The sequence below is a fragment of the Pongo pygmaeus genome, chromosome 12, assembly GCF_028885625.2.
Source record: "Pongo pygmaeus isolate AG05252 chromosome 12, NHGRI_mPonPyg2-v2.0_pri, whole genome shotgun sequence".
Lineage (NCBI taxonomy): Eukaryota > Metazoa > Chordata > Mammalia > Primates > Hominidae > Pongo > Pongo pygmaeus.
Genome location: NC_072385.2, coordinates 48,863,801 through 48,876,760, shown reverse-complemented (window position 1 = coordinate 48,876,760; position 12,960 = coordinate 48,863,801). Strand labels below are relative to the sequence as shown.

At 39.5% G+C, this 12,960-nt stretch overlaps 1 protein-coding gene across 1 annotated transcript in view; it reads right to left on the bottom strand.

Annotated features, from left to right (window-relative positions):
* Positions 1-3,690: 3,690 nt before the first annotated feature.
* Positions 3,691-12,960, bottom strand: part of SUCLG1 (succinate-CoA ligase GDP/ADP-forming subunit alpha) — a 36,339-nt gene continuing 27,069 nt past the window's right edge. Inside the window, exons 7-9 of the mRNA XM_054474949.1 lie at positions 11,692-11,843; positions 5,582-5,770; positions 3,691-3,935 (exon numbers count right to left, since the gene is read on the bottom strand). Of these exons, the coding sequence (XP_054330924.1) occupies positions 3,909-3,935; positions 5,582-5,770; positions 11,692-11,843 (368 nt within the window). The 3' untranslated portion in view covers positions 3,691-3,908. The remainder of the gene's footprint in view (positions 3,936-5,581; positions 5,771-11,691; positions 11,844-12,960) is intronic.

Here is a 12,960-nt window from a genome sequence, read left to right as displayed (position 1 = left end):
TAAAATATAGATCTGAGAAAGGTTTTGTATTCAGAATATAGGAAGAATTGTTGGAACTTCAGTCCTAAAAAGACAAAGAAATAAAAGATAGGCAAAGGCACTTCTCAAGGAAAAAAATACCAAAGACCAAAAAGCACACTTGAAAGTGCTCAACTTTAGGCTGGACCTGATGGCTTAAATCCCAGCAACTTGGGAGGCTGAGGTGGAAGGGCGGCTTGAGGCCAGAAGTTTGAGACCAGCCTGGGCAACACAGCAAGACTCCATCTCTAAAAAAAAAAAAAAAGCTCTCAGCCTCTCACCACAATTATTATTCAGGGAAATACTAATTTAAGCATGAGATACCACTGACATCCCCACTAGAATGAAATTAACAAGAACAAAAATACCAAATCTCAGAGAAGGTAGGGAAAAACAGACACTCATATTTTCTTGGGATAGAATATGAACAGCACAATCACTTTGGAAAAAAGACAGTTAAATATACACATGCAATTACATCTAGCTATTCTATTCCTCCATATGTCTACAAGAAGAAAAAAAAATGAATGTTCACAAAAAGATTTACACACAAGGATCATGGCACCTTTATTTACTAACAGCCAAAAGCTGGAAACAACAAAAAAGCCAACAACTGGAGAATGGATAGACATAATGTGGAGTATCCACACAATGGAACAGTACTCAGCAATAAAAAGGAATGAACTACTTACACAATGACATGGGTGAACATCACAGATATTATGCTGAGTGAAAGAAGCCAGACCTAAAAGACGACATACTATATGATTCCCTTCCTATATATTTCCAAAAGAGACAAAACAACTAATTTCAGGTGAAAAACAATACAGGTAACCTATAGAGAGGATGCAATTAGGTAGGATATGATGGAACTTTCTGAGATAATGAAATGGTCTATATTACGAGGAAGATGTGGTTACATGGGTTCATCCATTTCTCTAATGTATGTGGCTGAGATTTATGCATTTCAAAGTATGTAAAATTTACCTTAACAAAAGAACTCTTCTAACAACATCACCACTATGGGACGTTGGTTGGAGATTACTTACCGATCATACAATAATGATAGAATGTCGATAATTTTCAAAGCTAGGTGATGGGTACAAAGCTAGGTGATGGGAGTACATTATGCTATCACAATTCTTTTGTAAATGTTTTAAAGTTTGCATAACCAAAGTTTTTCAAATTTGCTGGAGCTGTGAATAGCCCTTTCACTTTTTTTGTTAATAAAACTGAAATAGGAAACACCAGAACCTAAAATTCCAACCACTGCTGTCTGAGCTCTCAGATCAGAGGTAGTGATGGTGTTGTAGGAGGGAAGAGAGGTGAGAGAGGTGGTTGGGAGAAGGTGGCCTCACAGGATCCTAGGAGGAGTGGAGAGGGTGGGTGGGAAAAGGAAGATGAAAGGGAATGGGAAGATGGAGGTGGTGGTGGAAGAAGATGAAAGAGTCATGGGGACACTGAGCTCCCTGGTTTAGGCAACAGGAGCAGAGGAGTGAAAAGAGAGATGTAGTCTTGGGACACATGCTCACAGGACAGGGCAGGGTGCTGAGGCAATCCCAGAGCAGTCCTGGGTCAGGGTGGACCCTGAAAAGGATGCTTCCTGTTAGGGTCATGCAGTGGACTGAATGTTTATGTCCCCTCAAATTTGCGTGTTGAAACCCTAATCAGAATGTGATGGTATTGTGAGGTGGGGTTTTTAGGATGTAATTAAATCATGAGGGTGGAGCCCTCCTGAATGGGATTAATGCCCTTATAAATGACCAGCAATCTAGCTAGCTCTTTCCACCTTGTGAGGATACAACATTGCTGTCTGCAGACCAGGGTGAGACTCTTACCAAGAACCCAACCCTGCTGGACCCTGATAGTGGACTTCCCAGCCTCTGGAACTGTGAGAAATAAACGTTTAAGCCATCTGGTTTATGGTATTTTGTTATAAGAGTCTGAGCTAAGACAGGTCACCTACCTATCATCTGAGTTGTGTCCCTGTCACAAAGCCCCAGTGAGTTCAACCAAGACATTTTCCCTGTAGGGTCCTTGGTTTAGAGGAAGGAGGAAAGCCTTCCTTCCTGGGCCAGTAGTGTCACCCTGGGCGTCCTAAGCACAACAGCAGGGTACACTCAAGTTTACGGAGAAATGCCAAGCCCTAGCCAAGCCTGCCCTGTGATGAGCACCCTCACACGCCACATAACATATACCCAAGTTCCCTCTGGCATGGAAGCCATTATCCACATTTTCAAGCTGAGGAAACAAGCAGAAACTAAAGTCTACTTGATCTGAAAGTCAATCACCATGTGTCCCTTGGTCTGGGCAGAATTCCTTGGTCTGTGACACTTAACACCTGCTTTTTGTGATCTCAGCAGCAGCCTGGGCATGGTCATGCGAGCTCCCAAAACACATTTCCTCAGGCCCATCAAACTTCCCCAAACCCATCTCAAACCACCCAGTATTCCTTCACCTCCTCAAAATGAGCCCTTCCCCCTCCCTGACTTTGCACAGGCTGTTCCCTTAGCTGAGTGTTTACACTCCCTTTTTGCATGGCTGGTACCTTCTCAGTCCTCAGGTCCCAACTCACGTCCCCTCCCCAGGGAGAATTCCCGTCTGCGTTTCTTCAGGGGCTTCTCCCTAATATATATATATTTTTTGAAGCTCTTATTTGTGTCCTTCAGGACAGTTACACTATCTGATAATATTTTGTTCCAGAATGTAAGTTCCTGATGACAGGCACCACCTCTGTCTTGTTTAGTGGGAATTACCCACTGGGATTACTTCTTGTTAAGAAGTTCTTTTAAACACGAAATAGGATGGCTAACAGCTTTCCAGTTTTCTTGCAGTGAAATGTCTTAAACCTCAAACAAAGAATGTGGGCTCTGGATGGGCCCTCTGCAGAACCACAGAAAAGCATGGCATTGGTGAATATTCTCCATTTCCCAATGAGGCAGAAACTGAAATATAAATGAGCTTCTGCCTCTAATCCTGATGATGATAATGATGATGGTGTGGTAGGGATGGCAGTGATGATAGAGGCACTGATGACAATTAAGTTGCCTTATTACATGCCAGGGACTTCATGCATCATCTCCAACCCTTTGAACTACCCTGCATGATGGAGATATATACATACATGAGAAAACTATAATTCAAAAGATACCTGAAGTCATTCTATGTCTAAGATAGACAAATGCCACATTGACACTGTTACAGCCTCATTCTCCCAGAGGTTTAGGTTACAATGTTCTCTAAAGAACCCATTAAAGGCCCAGCGCGGTGGCTCACGCCTGTAATCCCAGCACTTTGGGAGGCTGAGGCGGGTGGATCACAAGGTCAGGAGTTCAAGACCAGCCTGGCCAACTTGGTGAAACCCCATCTCTACTAAAAATACAAAAAAAAAAAAAATTAGCCGGGTGTGGTGGCAGGTGCCTGTAATCCCGGCTACTTGGGAAGCTGAGGCAGAGAGAACTGCTTGAACCCCAGGAAGCGGAGGTTGCAGTGAGCCAAGATCACACTACTGCACTCCAGCCTGGGCGACAGAACAAGACTCTGTCTCCAAAAAAAAAACAAACAAACAAACAAAAAGAACACATTAAAACATACAGACATATAAATACACCTCCATTTCTCCCACTCTCCTCATCCTTCACACTGGAACAATAATAAGCCTCCAAAACCATATTGAAATCAAATGGTAGATTTATTGGCTGTCTCTGTAATACAATGAGCTGAAAACATCTTAATTCAGGACATCTTCCACCTTGTTTTGGCTTCCAGTTGTACTGCAAGACCAGTGTCAGGCACATAGGCTGATTAATCAGTGGACAACAGAAGCAAACTGCTGCTGGGTTACATGTCTACGTGATCCATTCCACAGTTTTAGGAATTTTTTTTTTCTTTCATAGCATCTTCCTCTTTTCAAATTCCTTCAGAAACAGAAGAGAGAGAGAAGAGAGATGGAATGAATAAAGATAAAAGATCCAAATTACATTTATGGTCAAAATGATTTTGAAACCTATTATCTTTAGGATCCCCTGAACAACCAAATTACAGAAGAAAAATGTACCAGGATGAGGGCGTTTGAACACAGAATAACAGCTTTCAAAATCAGTCTGTGTCAGCTTGAATTTCACGAAACAGATGCAGAGCTTCAACTTTATATTTCCTAAATCCAGAAGCAGAGAGGGAGGTTTCGAATAATATTTATTTTTTCACAGCAGTATAATAACAATAATTTTAGGAGCTGAGAAACTTCATTGTGCTTCTGTAGTGCTATATACATGAACCCTTCTAATAAGGCAATGGAAACAGGTTTGCTCAGTTTCTCAGAGAATAAAGCTAAAGACAGATCGTTACAAGGATTTGAACAAAATGTCAAGAACCTTAGAAATACCTGAAACAAACAAATATCTTAAGCAAAGTAGTGTTTAAGGAAACAATACCAAAAATCATATTTTTCTAGATTGTAACAATTAGGATAAAATGTGTAGATCCCTGCTGCCACTTACTGGAAGAAAATGGTAACACACATCTCCAATGTGAATTTAAGCATTTGCTTTTCTCCTTACTCCCACCTTCAAATAAAATTATTTCTCACTCTCACTAAGCACCTAGATTTCTTTCAAACACTTTGGCACATAGTGTTATATTCCAAGAGCAGGATCATGCAAAGATTCAATAAAAAAAGGAGTCCACTTTATTTATCCCTAAGACAAGGGCAAAGAAGACCACCAAATCAGGATTTTGAAATTCTGTCTGAATGCTGTTCCCTTCTAGGAAACCAACTGGTACCTATTTTCAGCATGCTTAAGAGGAGAATTTTTGTTGTTTTTTGCTTTTTGTGTGTGTGTGGCAGGGGTATACCATCATAAAAATAATGAGGGAGAGAGAGCCTTAAATGATCACTCAAAGAGACAAGCTGAAAATCAGTGCAAAGAGATTATAAAAGACATCAAATTACTTAGAATATTTTAACCCATAATGTCCTATTAAAAAAGGAAAAGCAAAACAAACAAACAAAAAAAAACAAAAACAAACCAAAAAAATGGTTAACAATGGTATCACAACATAGCCAGGGTCAGTCTCCCCATCCTCTTTAGATCTCCCTCCACCCCAACTCCTTCTTCATCCAGTTCCCATTTCTTGTTACTCAGCCTCCAATCTCCTCTCCCTAGAAACAGAAACCCATGGGGTCAGGGTGGCTATATCCCAAAGGAAAAAACAAGTAACAAAGCATAAAGCAGTTCTCTGCACAGCTACCTTCCAAACCCTCAAAATGGAAATCATGACACTTATGATCTTCAAGATGCTTTTTGTGTATGTTGTATCTTGCCACTAACAAAAATAAAAATCCCAATGTTTAAAGAAGAAAGCTTTAAAATAAGAACATTATTCCTGATCATGCCTAATTAGGGCACTAGGACATTAATAAAGTTGATACAAACTATTAAGCTGCACATCAGAAAACCAATTAAGTCCCAGAAGAAAAGGCCATGATTTCCAGGTACCCAGTGTGGCCACACACAGAGAAAGCCTGCAACCTCAGAGCACCTGGGCCACTGTTGGAGCTCACCTTGTAGATCGTGGTTCCCAGCTGTGCAGGAGACATACTGACCACAACTCCTGCACTCTGAAGGGCAGAGATCTTCTCTTTAGCGCCACCTTTTCCTCCAGCAATAATTGCCCCGGCATGACCCATTCTCCTCCCAGGAGGAGCAGTTAAACCAGCAATGAAGGACACTACAGGCTTGGAATTTGGACCCTGGAAAGAAAGTAATATTTTAAATGCTCTAATGAAGAAGTCAATCAAAATGGGACCTCAAATTCATGACTCTGCTGGTAAATGGTAAATGGCTAGGGCAGGGGAAAGCTCACCATTCATCTTAGCAAAACCAACACAAATATTAAACCATGATTGAAACCACTGCATTCTCCTTTGAATTAACTTTCCATACAAACTCAGGAATACAACACTGTGCCAATGTCCATATCTGTTCAATATAAAACTTCCACTTCACAAATACACATGTGACTCTATCATTTGAAAAGTAAAAGAGCATACTGGAAAATATGATTTGCGATAATAATAATTTAAGGCACAAGACTGGGTTGCTTTACTTCAACCTAATATTATGCCTTAATTCATTATCAGTTCACCCTTAATAAATGTGCTAAAAGAAAAAGATGAGGTGGGAAGTATACTGGAAAGGACCTAGGACTTAATTTCCTAGTAACAAAAGCTGCATGACCTTGGACAAGGCTTCTTGAGAACCAGACTTCTGCTTCCTCATCTATGAAATGAAATGGCCAAACTAGATTGGTGCCCAAAAGCCCTTTCCACTCTGGAATTCTGTGTCTAAGAGGGAAGATGAGAATTGGTTTTATTCAGCAAAAATCCATTCTAATGTACAATCTCTATATACTAGATTCTGAGGTTTAAAAAAAAAAAACCCATACAAAGAAAATATAAAAATTTCTGTACTCTAGACATGCAAAGTAGTTGAAGAAATAATATAAAATATGTATATACCTCAATCCATTAAGAGATACCATAGGCCAGGCATGGTGGCTCAGGCCTGTAATCCCAGCACTTTGGGAGGCCGAGGCGGGCAGATCATGAGGTCAAGAGATCGAGACCATCCTGGCCAACATGGTGAAACCCCATCTCTACTAAAAATACAAAAATTAGCTGGGCATGGTGGCTCGCGCCTGTAGTCCCAGCTACTCGGGAGGCTGAGGCAGGAGAATCGCTTGAACCCGGGAGGCGGAGGTTGCAGTGAGCTGAGATCGTGCCACCGCACTCCAGCCTGGCGATGGAGCAAGACTCTGTCTTAAAAAAAAAAAAGAGATACCATAAACTAATATATGAATATATGATTAAGTTTCACAATTAATGGTAATATCATGTTCATAACAGAAGTCCAGAGATAATAAGGAACCAGGTAAAACAGAGAGGCGTGGAGAAGGCAGAACTTGAGCACGAGTGGAACCTGAGAGCCTTCACTTAGGTGCCATCATCTTCCCCTAGACCAGCAGTTCTCAAATCATTTGGTCTAGGGATCCCTTATACTTAAAAGAATTATTGAAGATCTCAAAGAGCTTTTGTTGACATGTATTATGTCTAATGATATTTAGTATATTAGAAATTAAAACAAATTTTATAAATATGTTAATTCACTTAAAAATAACATTTTAACACTTTAAAAACCATTCTAGTGAGAAGAGTTGCGTTATTTTACCACTTATATTTTCAACTCTTGAATGGTTAACTTAATGAAAGACAAATGGATTCTGATAAATGCTTTTGCATTCAATCTGTTGCAGTATGTTATTTAAGCTGAAGTATAAAAGGAAAATCCAGCCTCGCACAGATATGTAACTGGAAAAGGGAGAAGTATTTTAATTGGCTGCCTTACAGATAATTGGGAGTATGGTTCTTTGATACTACCCAAATCTCTCAAGTGGTAATTTCTTAAAGGTTAGGTGCAATGTTGGAATCTGAAACCATAGCAGTGAACTTTCTGTCCCTTGTTAATTTAAAACTCATTAATCTGTCTTGCACTTTGAGTGATCTTTTAACCACAGTGATTTTGTAACATGCATTCCTCAGTTAGGAAATATGTATAGGTTCATTGAGTTATGCAGATCTTCCAAATGCTGACATGTTTCATCATTTAATAACAACAGATCAGTTATCAGTATCACCATCAAGCTCATTAGAAAAGCCTCTAGGTAGGAGGAAGCTGTCAAGCTCACAGTTGCAGATGCAAATTTTCCAAAATTTTAAATATTCACTTGAAAGTTCAAATGTTATTATTAGCAACAAATACTATCAACTGTTTTCTTTGACACAGCAGGTTTACTTTGTTCATTATTGAGAAGAGATCTGTCTGAATTACCAGTTCATCTGCCAGTCATTCTTTCAAGTAAAATTGGTGTCCCACGAAAAGGGCAGCTAGTTCAGCTCACAACTCAATTGTGACAGTGCTTTACTTCCCATTTTATCACAAAATACTGACTCCAGGATCATAATTTAATAAAATTAATAATTTGTATTGCTTCATCAGGGACACTCATAAGTGAAACTGGCTTTTTTTTTTCTTTGCACTGTGAGCAGTACATGGCAGTGAATGACTGCTACTCCGGTTCGACTGACTGCCCTGATTCCCACTAAGATGCAGCATGCAAGGAGCTACATGGTCAGACACTGCTTACTCCTGCCTCATCTGCCACCTTTCCTCCCTTCCTCCTTATCTTCCAGTAACCCCAGAATGCTCTAGCTCTGTGCCTTTGCTGAGAATGCTCTCCACCCTCCTTGGATGCTTGGCAAACTCCTACTTAACTTTTAAGATCTGACTCTAGCTTCCTCTTCCCCATAAGCCTTTTCTGTCTCTCCCTCCCACCCTCCCCACAAAGGCCCTCATAGTTGATCATCTCGTCAGTGACCCTGCTGTGCCTTTTACACCCTTCTACTGTTAAATTCAGCACACTGGCTATAACCTATTCCCCATGTGTTCTTCTACTAAACTATGAATTCCCTGAACACAGAGGTTATATTTTCACTAACTGCGGTATGCCTGGCACCTACTGTAGTACCAATGGTATAAAATTAAAAAGAAAAGACTCCACAAATTATTTATTCATTCACTCATAAGATCTACATAGAATATGAGAATCTCATGTTTGAGTGGCATTAATTTGTATTTGATTCCACTCCCCTGTTCCCCAAAAAGTGGGAATATTGTTGCACTAGTAAGGATCAAGACTTTGTTGAGCCTAGAATGGCAAACAAATTTGCATCTGTCCCATTAACAAAGAGCCACTGGAGGCTTCTTTGTTTTTTGTTTTTTAGGTAGAGAGAACTACAACTAAAAGACTATGGGGAAGTGTAGTCTGAAAATAGGACACAAAAATGATGAGAGGTATGTCTAAAAACAGAAAGGCCAGTTAGAATGCTATCAGTGTAGTCTGAGCCTATGCCCAAGACTGATGACTCTTTGTCCTTAACTCCTTCAATCTGACTCTTCATCCTTCCATGGTGAAATGGAGAAGTCAGACAAACCTGGGTATGAATCTCACCCCTGGTTCGTTTGCTGTATACCTACCATTGGCAAGTTACTAATCTTCCTGTACCAGTTTCCTCATTCATAAAGAAAGAACAAAAACAACTTACCAAAGCATCAGGATAAAAGTTAAACACCAGAACGTTTGCAAATAATTATTATCATTGTAATGATAACAAGAAAGGCAGCAGCAGATCATGTTTATCGAGTGTTTACACCAAGTATTACACTAGGCATTTTATATAATACAGCATCTGAACTGCTTAACTTAGAATCTTGTACACATTAGGTTCTCAACACAAATTAATTTCATAACAACTAACCAGGAATAGGAAACATGTTACCAAATGAAATAAAATGATGTTTCATTTTTCCCACTAAATACTAGGCTATCCAAGGGATTCAGAATTGGGCCCAAATACATTTTAAATTCAATTTAACACAGCGTAATGCTGTATTAACCGAAACTTTTTTTTTTTAAAGAAGTCAGTTTTTACTTAAATTTCAAACTATACAACTTTCTGAACACAAGGGAATCTAACATTTTACTCCAATCCTTAACAATCTACTCTTCCATTTACATGACCTGTATTGGTGCCTACTGTGCCAGGGGACTGGGCGGGGCACTGAGGTTAACAGTTCCCTGCAGTCCGTAACACAGTTTAGAGTGAAAGTCAGATATTAAGCATGCCTTGCAGAAGGAACAAGCAAAGGCAAGTGAGAATGAAAACTGGCATGTCAGATGGAAAACTGATCTAAAAGGGAAGGTTTGGATGGTATGTGAAAGACTGGAATACCATGCTAAATCTGCCCTTTAGCTGACATGTAATGGGAAACATTACATGGGAAACACTGACTGATGTGAACCAAGGACAAACAGCACCAATACCCATGTTTCAGAAGGGCAGATAATTTGGGTGGCCATAAACAGAATGGCCTAAGAGTAAAGGGGGGTGGTTGGAGAAAATAAGAGAGATCAAGAAGGAAACCACTGAGATGGTCCAGATGAGATGGGATAAGGACCCAAACCAAAGTAGATGGACTAAGCACAGACAAGGCTCTGAATCTAGACAAACCTCTGATGTCTCAGAGACAGATCTTGGTAACTGAGTAGAAACAGGATAAGAGAGAAATAAAAGTTAGTTCTCAGGTTTCTACCATAGAAATAGGCAGAGAAAATAGATCCAGGGAATGATAAAGAGGAGGAAAACCAGAAAGAAACCAAGAGGATGGAGAGGATGACGAATGAATCAAGGCCACTGGTGATCTCTGTGCAAACACAATGTCAGGAGAGTAAGAAGATTCCACAGCAGCAAATGGCTCAGTAAGAGTGCTTACTAAGTGCCGGGCACTACTTTGCTATACGTTACTAAGTCATTTAAACTTCGCAGTCCTTAAAATAACTCTAGGAGGCAGGCACTACTATATCATCATTTTTCCAATAAGGAAACTGAGGCAACGAGAGATTAAGAAGCATTCCCAAGGTCATATAGCTTCTAAGTGACAGACAGGAGCCTGATTGCTGAGGATTCAAGAATGAATGAAAAGTAAGGAAAGAGAATGAGAGAATGAGGGTAAACCTGAGTCATATCTAATATGGGAGTTAGGGCTTAAAATCACCACAAAAGAAAATCAAGTATATTCAAAATAGCCCTTGAAAATTCCTTAAAACACAAATAAATATGCCTTGTTTTGTGTAAACCACCCTGTACATGATATTATTGGTTCCTTTAACTCTCCAGTATTATTTTATGTGGTATTTAATTCATTCACTGGTGGAATTTTTTCATAAGCATAGAGAGAAAGTGATCTCCACTCTCTAGCCTGGTCTCCTGAAGAGAATTTTTCACTCATTCCTCAGTGTAAGAGAAATTCTGAAAATCAGTTGCTTGATTTTCTCCCACAGTTCTCTGACACAACAATGGCCACAGCACAAATTCACTGAGTGGAGGCTGGTGGCCACCAAACTGCTTCAGTCACTACTGCACCCCCATCTCTCCTTTCACCACAGGAACAGGGCTTAACTCCCTCAAGCTAAATGAAATGATGACATAACTCAACACTACTCCTTTACGTTTAATTCTAAGTGACAGGCAACAAGGAAAGCCTCCCTAGGACATAGACAGTAAAGCTTTTCTACTTGATCTCTGAAGGGAAGTGCCATTCCACAAGGAAAGTCTAAAACTGGAGGGAAGCCAGATCCTGAAAAAAAGCACAAGGGATAGGATCTTTAGATCAGCCTTGAAAAAGAGAAAAAAAACACTTATTTCCCTCTGAGATCCGGAGAAAGAATACTGGTCACAGGTGAAAACCACGTCTGCAGGTCAAGTGGGGGCTCTCGGGCTGATGGCCTGAATGTATCTGTTCAGCAGGAGAACAACTTACCTACCACAAAGTGTGGGGTGATGCCTGGGGAGGAGAGTTCAGAATAGAGAAGTAGAGAATCAACCCTGAAATAATACAGAATTGTCTGAGTGTCCAGTATAGAAGGCTCTGCTCAGAAAGTTTTATCTTTCATGTTTTCTCAAAAAAAGGCACCTTTGAAAAAATAAAAATAACTTCTGAAACAAGCCTCTGATATTAAGAGCAAAGAGCTACATTTTTCCAAACCCAAACTTACTGAATTATGTTGCTTCAAAAATTCTGCAGCATTCTCTTCTGCATTACCACCAATTTCACCAATCAATACGATGCCTTCTGTGGCAGAATCATTCAAAAAGATTTCGAGGCAGTCAATAAAATCTGTTCCATTAAAAGGATCACCTCCAATGCCTGAAAAAGTTGAAAAATATCAATAGCTGGAAATTTAAGGGTGAACCATGGAATTTAGGTCAATAAATGTTTTTAACTAGTTTGTCATTTTTCTTACCCTTCTCTCTAATATTTTTAAATGTATCATTGCTCTTGCATTTAATATTAAAAAAATCACAAAATGCTACATTTATTTCTGTTGGTAATATTATATAAATGCTAAATGGTGGTTGGTTCCTGATATTCTAGGAATATTCTAGGGCTGTAACGAAGACAACCCTCTTTTTGCTTTAGCTCCTTTATCAAGCCTCTTCTGTTCCACAAAATTATTCCCAGATAACTCCTCAGAAATGAACATTTTAAGAAAATGTGTATCTGTGTTGCATGCTGATGTTACACCAGAGGAAAGAATAAACATTTAACAAATTTCTTTGAGTAAAGAAACTATCTGATGAGGTATGCTGCAGGTAAATCACCCACAAGTTTTAAGACACAAGTGCCAGTGAGTGACAGTGAGTGCCCTGACCGCTCCTGTTCTGGATCCAGAGTGGATGATGACAGAGCCTGCATATCAGAGCCATACTACACACCACATTTAAGAACAAATTCTTGGACAGGGTTAAAGTAAATGTTCCCTACAGACAGGCTGCCACTTTTTATTTTTAAATTACAAACTTACTGAGGGCAGGATTGATTTCTTACTTTTCACTGCATCTCTGAAAAATGGAGTGGAAGAAGAGAACCGGCATTTATTAAGTGCCAACCGCGTGTCAAGTCCTATGCTTTAGCACACGTTAGATCTGTCATTTCCTAATTTTCTCAACTTCTCTGTGAGACAGGCATTATTATCCTCCATTTACAAATTCAAAACTGAAGCTGGAAAAGAAGGAATCGGTAAGCCTGTTTCAAACCTTTTCTTATTCTCTGTCACATTAAAGTATCTTCCACTTATGACTGTGCTTTGCATGTAGAAATGCTCAATTAATGTTTTCAACATTTAATTTATGAATTTGAATCTTAATAAAAACGCTCCAGAGCTATATGTTATTTTTTGGTAAAGATAATTCTAAAACGTTAACAGGTATTCTAAGAACTTGAAAGAATATTTATTATTATGAAAAGGAGGAATTTGCCTTGG